The 6,000-nt window shown below is 37.5% G+C and overlaps 1 protein-coding gene across 1 annotated transcript in view; it reads right to left on the reverse strand.

The window, feature by feature from the left end:
• Nucleotides 1–6,000, reverse strand: part of TNRC6C (trinucleotide repeat containing adaptor 6C) — a 176,268-nt gene that overhangs the window by 144,991 nt on the left and 25,277 nt on the right. The window contains exon 2 of the mRNA XM_044675761.1: nucleotides 112–438. Coding sequence (XP_044531696.1) covers nucleotides 112–438 — 327 coding nt within the window. The remainder of the gene's footprint in view (nucleotides 1–111; nucleotides 439–6,000) is intronic.

Here is a 6,000-nt window from a genome sequence, read left to right on the forward strand (position 1 = left end):
GCTGAAATCATTCTTCAGGTAAACAAGAAGACAATGTTTATACAGTTTTCTAAGACACAAAAAGCAAAGTATACTTCTTATACTAAGTAAAAAATATTCTTCAAAACTTACCTGATTGGAGTTTACTAGGATGATGCTGCGCACTGACTCCTGATAAAGGAGGAGGACTTGCCCCTGCTTGTCCAGTACCTTCTGTTGGGCTTACACTGGTAAGAGTCCCAGGAGGTAATGGCTGACCTCTTTTTAATAGCTGCTTCTGTTCTTGCTGACGAAAACGTGGAGGCACCTCACGAGGCAGGTAACGGGATGCAGCTGGCTGCTGGCCATTGGCAGATGCACGTTTGCCATTGCTGCTATTGGTGATAGTGCTGGTGGAAGTACTGGTACTGATACCAGCAGATTGGGGCTGGATTGAACTGGTCTTAGTAGGTTCTGGCACTACAAGGAACAACAACAAAAAAAAAACAACAAAAAAAGCCACAAGTTTAAATATGATCCAGTGAAAAAAAAAGAAATGATGATATGACAACAGGAACTTGTGACTAAATTTCTTAACTTTGATTCCAGTTTTACCACTAGTCTCCTCAGCAAAATGAAGGGGGATGGACTAGCTGATCTCTTAAGTATCTTTCACTTCTAAAAAATGCTAATGAAATGATCTTGAAAAAAAAGCCTGCAAAAGTTCAATTAGAAGCTTGGCCAGAAAGCCAATTAAGTCAGATCATTCTGAGACAATTTAAGGAATTAATGAAAGGTCAATAAATGGCTGAAAAATGCAAAAGATATTTAGAGCTTTACTCTTTACTGTATTAATGATAAAAGGGACCATCCCAATTTAAATTATAACATTAATAGTACCTGATGTGCTGAATGAAGAAGAAATCGCATTAACGAAAACACCCAAAGAACAGAAATGGAAAGCAGAATGGATAAAAAACTAGAACCTGACAATACATTTCTTATAAAAAAACAGTTAAAAATGAGAGACATATAAACTAAAAATACAGTGCTAGGGCAGACTCTATTATGCTTAAGCTGATGTAAAAAAAGCAGGGGTAGCAATCATGTTCTTGGGGAAAGTTAATGCTAAAATGGATTTAATTAAAAGAGATGAGCAAAGAAACTATGAAGTAATATCAATATTACACATCTATGCACCAAGTGCTATTGCACTCACATTTTTAAAAGAAAAGCTAAATGAATCACATGTGTAAATAAAGAACAAAACTTAAATAGTGGGGGATTTCATCATTATCCTTTTTGAACTAGATGAATCTAACAAAAAATAAATAAGAAAAAAGTCAAGGAGATTAATAAAATCTCAGATAATCTGGATATGATAGATATCTGGAGAGAAATAGATGGGAATTAAAAGGAATACATCTTCTCAGAAGTATATGGCACCTTTACAAAAAATTTGAACATTTATTAGATTATAAAAAATTAATAGTTAAATTCAGAGAAACAGAAATATTAAATGCATTCTTTTCAGATTTCAGTGCAACAAAAATGATAGCTACTAAGACCATGTAAACATTAAAAATTAATTGGAGGGGTTCCGGGTTAAGATGGCGGCAGAGTAAGAAGCAGCTCTTAACCTCTCCTGACCAAAACACACAAAACTCCTCAAGGGGACATAAAAACAAGTCCAGACGAACGGAGGAACCCCACAACAGGGCACAGCGTGGAAGGTACGTGGAATCGGGGCATTTCCATGCTATAAAGGGGTGAAACAGCTCTCACTAAATTGCGAGCTGAGCAACCACCCCATCCCCACCCCCTCCACACACAACACCTATAGCTCCGAAGCCAGCTAAAAAGAAATACAGCAAGTTTGGGGAACCCATTGAGTCATTGGCAGCTCCGGGGCCTGTTCCTGAGAGCAGCAAGATTTAGGACCCCAAAAAGCTAAAGAAAACACACAAACTCTGAGTGCAGGAGTAGGATGCAGAGAGCAGACGCAGGGCGCAGAGCGCAGGCTCAGAGCACAGGCGCGGGCAGAGGTGTGGGTGGAGGCAGACACAGCCACGAGCTAAAGCTCTGAAACCCTGAGTGGGGAACCAGTGCAGACGGGTATACGACTGTGGAAGCAGCGCCCTGAGACTTGTCAAGAAACCTCCAGCAGAGGATCAAGCAAGGGGGTCCACCAGGGGGCTTGACCTTGGAAAAAACCAGAACTCAGACCTCAGGAGCCAAAAGACCACGGACAGACACTGAGCGCGAGGATAAACCTGAGAAGCAGCTGGGCTAACGATGGCTACCCAGTCTCATGAAGTTCAGAAGAGAAAGATTAGCAACAAGAAAAAGAAGTCTTTAACACTCGACAACTTTTACACAGAGAAAGTCCAGACAATCGAGCAAACAGAGGAGGAGAACAAATAAGCATCCGGACCCTCCTAAAATAAGGAAAACTCCTCACAAGCTATGGAAGAGTTCAAAACTGAGATTTTGAGGAAAATGGAAGAGATCTGGCAAGAAAATAACAGTTTAAAAGGTAGAATTTTGCAACTGGAAAGTGAGGCTCAGAAACCAAATGAACTGATAAGCAAATTGAACACCAGAAATGACCAGATTGAAAAGGAATATCAGAAGATTATAGCCGAAAACCAGAAGATTATAGCCGAAAACCAAAAGATCATAGTCGAAAACCGAAAGATTATAGCCGAAAACCAATCCCCAAAGGCTAGAATTGAGCAATTAGAAGCTAATGATCTCTCAAGAAAACAAGAACAAATAAAACAAAGTCGAAAGTCTGAAAAAATAGAAGGAAACATGAAATATCTCAATGAGAGAGTGACAGACCAAGAAAACCGGTCTAGAAGAGGCAATTTGAGAATAATTGGACTTCCAGAAAAAACAGAAATTAATAGAAACCTAGACTCCATACTAACAGAAATTATTCAGCAAAACTGCCCTGAAGTCCTACAACAAGAGGGCAATATAGACATTGAAAGGATCCATAGAACACCAGTGACATTCGATCCAGATAAGAAAACGCCCAGAAATATAATTGCCAAATTCAAGAGTTTCCAAGCAAAAGAAAAAATCTTACAAGAAGCCAGAAAGAGACAATTCAAATTTCAAGGAACACCAATCAGGATCACACAGGATCTGGCAGCCTCCACGCTAAAAGATAGCAAGGCTTGGAATACGATATTCAGAAAGGCAAGAGAGCTGGGCCTGCAACCACGGATCAACTACCCATCAAAATTGACTATATATTTCCAAGGGAAAGTATGGGCATTCAACAAAATTGAAGAATTCCAGGTATTTGCACAGAAAAGACCAGGGCTAAATGGAAAGTTTGATATCCAACCACAAAAATCGAGAGAAACATGAAAAGGTAAATAAGATACAGAGGGGAAAGAAAGAAAACTTATAATTTTTAAATTTACCTTTTTAAGGGCCTCCGTGAGATCTAATTATCTGTATTCCTATGTAGAGAAATGTTATGTATAATTCTCTGTAGTGAACTCTTCACTATTATAGTAATCAGAAGAATAATTCACAGGGTGAGGGTGGAACACTAAATAATCTAAGATGACATGGGGGATGGGAAAGAGGGGGTGAATAGCAGGGGACACCAAGAGAAACTTGAGTGAATAAGAAAGATAGAATGTTCTATTACACACAGGGAGGGCACGGGAAGGAGAGGGGACAAATAATATGATAAGAAGGAGAGGAAGAGAACATTAAGAGGTAATAATCAAACTTTACTCTCAGTGTAATCAACCCGGAGAGGGAAGAATAGCTATACTATCCATTGGGAAATAAAACTCTTATCAAACCCTTCTGAGAAAATCAGAAGGGATAAACCAAGGGGAGCAGGGGAGTGGGGAGGTCAAAAAAAGGGAGGGGAGAAGAAGGGGGAGGGAATTCATAAGGCCTTTAAAAACAAAAAGAGGGGGGAAAAATAAGGGAGGGGGTAGAAAGGGAAGTTAATCAAGGGAGGGGATAAGGGATAGCAGCTCAATAGCAAACCACTGGTTAAAAAGGAAATAGTATAAGAAAAAGGGGATAGGAATAGGGGAGGATACGAAAATGTCAGCAAATGCACAACTGATGATTATAACTCTGAATGTGAATGGGATGAACTCGCTCATAAAACGGAAGCAAATAGCAGAGTGGATTAGAAATCAAAATCCTACCATATGTTGTCTACAAGAAACACATATGAGGCGGGTAGACATACACAAGTTTAAGATTTAGGGCTTGAGCAAAATCTTTTGGACATCAAATGAGAAAAAGAAGGCAGGAGAGGCTATTATGATTTCTGCCAAAGCCAAAGTAAAAATAGATATGATTAAAAAAGACAGGGAAGGTCATTACATCCTGATTAAAGGCAGTATAAACAATGAGGAAATAACACTGCTCAATATGTATGCACCAAGTGGCATAGCACCCAAATTCATAAAGGAGAAACTGGCAGAGCTCAAGAAGGAAATAGATAGTAAAACCATACTAGTGGGAGATCTAAATATTCCTCTGTCAGATCTACATAAATCAAACCAAAAAATAAATAAGAAAGAGGTAAGAGAGGTGAATGAAGCCCTAGAAAAATTAGATTTAATTGATATGTGGAGAAAAATAAATAGGGACAAAAAGGAATACACCTTCTTCTCAGCTGCACATGGCACATTCACAAAGATTGACCATGTTATAGGGCATAGAATCATTGCAAACAAATGCAAAAGAGCAGAAATAATAAATGTAACCTTCTCAGATCATAATGTAATAAAAATAATAATTATTAAGGGCACCTGGACAGGAAAATCAAAAACTAATTGGAAAATAAATAATATGATTCTCCAAAACCAATTTGTCAAAGAAGGAATCATAGAAACAATCAACAATTTCATTGAAGAAAATGACAATGATGAGACATCCTACCAAATTCTGTGGGATGCGGCCAAGGCAGTACTCAGGGGGAAATTTATATCCTTGAGTGCATATATTAACAAATTAAGGAGGGCAGAGATCAATGAATTGGGCATGCAACTCAAAAAATTAGAAACTGAGCAAATTAAAAATCCCCAGATGAAAACTAAATTAGAAATACTAAAAACCAAGGGAGAAATTAATAAAATCGAAAGTAAAAGAACTATTGAATTAATAAATAAGACTAGAAGCTGGTACTTTGAAAAAACAGATAAAATAGACAAAGTACTGGTCAATCTAATAAAAAAAAAAGGAAAGAAGAAAACCAAATTGATAGTATCAAAGATGAAAAGGGAGACCTCACCTCTAATGAAGGGGAAATTAAGGCAATCATTAAAAACTATTTTGCCCAATTATATGGCAATAAATATAACAATTTAGGAGATATGGATGAATATTTACAAAAATATAAACTGCCTAGATTAACAGCAGAAGAAATGGAATACCTAAATAATCCCATATCAGAAAAAGAAATTGAACACGCCATCAAAGAACTCCCTAAGAAAAAATCGCTAGGGCCTGATGGATTCACAAGTGAATTCTATCAGACATTCAAAGAGCAAATAATCCCAATACTATACAAATTATTTGATATGATAAGCAACGAAGGAGTTCTACCAAATTCCTTTTATGACACAAATATGGTACTGATTCCAAAGCCAGGGAGATCAAAAACAGAGAAAGAAAACTACAGACCAATCTCCCTAATGAACATAGATGCAAAAATCTTAAATAGAATACTAGCAAAGAGACTCCAGCAAGTAATTAAGAAGATCATCCACCATGATCAGGTGGGATTTATACCAGGAATGCAAGGTTGGTTCAACATTAGGAAAACCTTCCACATAATTGACCATATCAACAGTCTAACAAACAAAAATCACATGATTATCTCAATAGATGCTGAAAAAGCCTTTGACAAAATACAGCATCCATTCCTATTGAAAACACTGAAAAGTATAGGAATAGAAGGACCTTTCCTAAAAATAATGAACAGTATATACCTAAAATCATCAACAAGCATCATATGCAATGGGGATAAATTAGAAGCCTTCCCAATAA

Source organism: Gracilinanus agilis, chromosome 4, assembly GCF_016433145.1.
Source record: "Gracilinanus agilis isolate LMUSP501 chromosome 4, AgileGrace, whole genome shotgun sequence".
NCBI lineage: Eukaryota > Metazoa > Chordata > Mammalia > Didelphimorphia > Didelphidae > Gracilinanus > Gracilinanus agilis.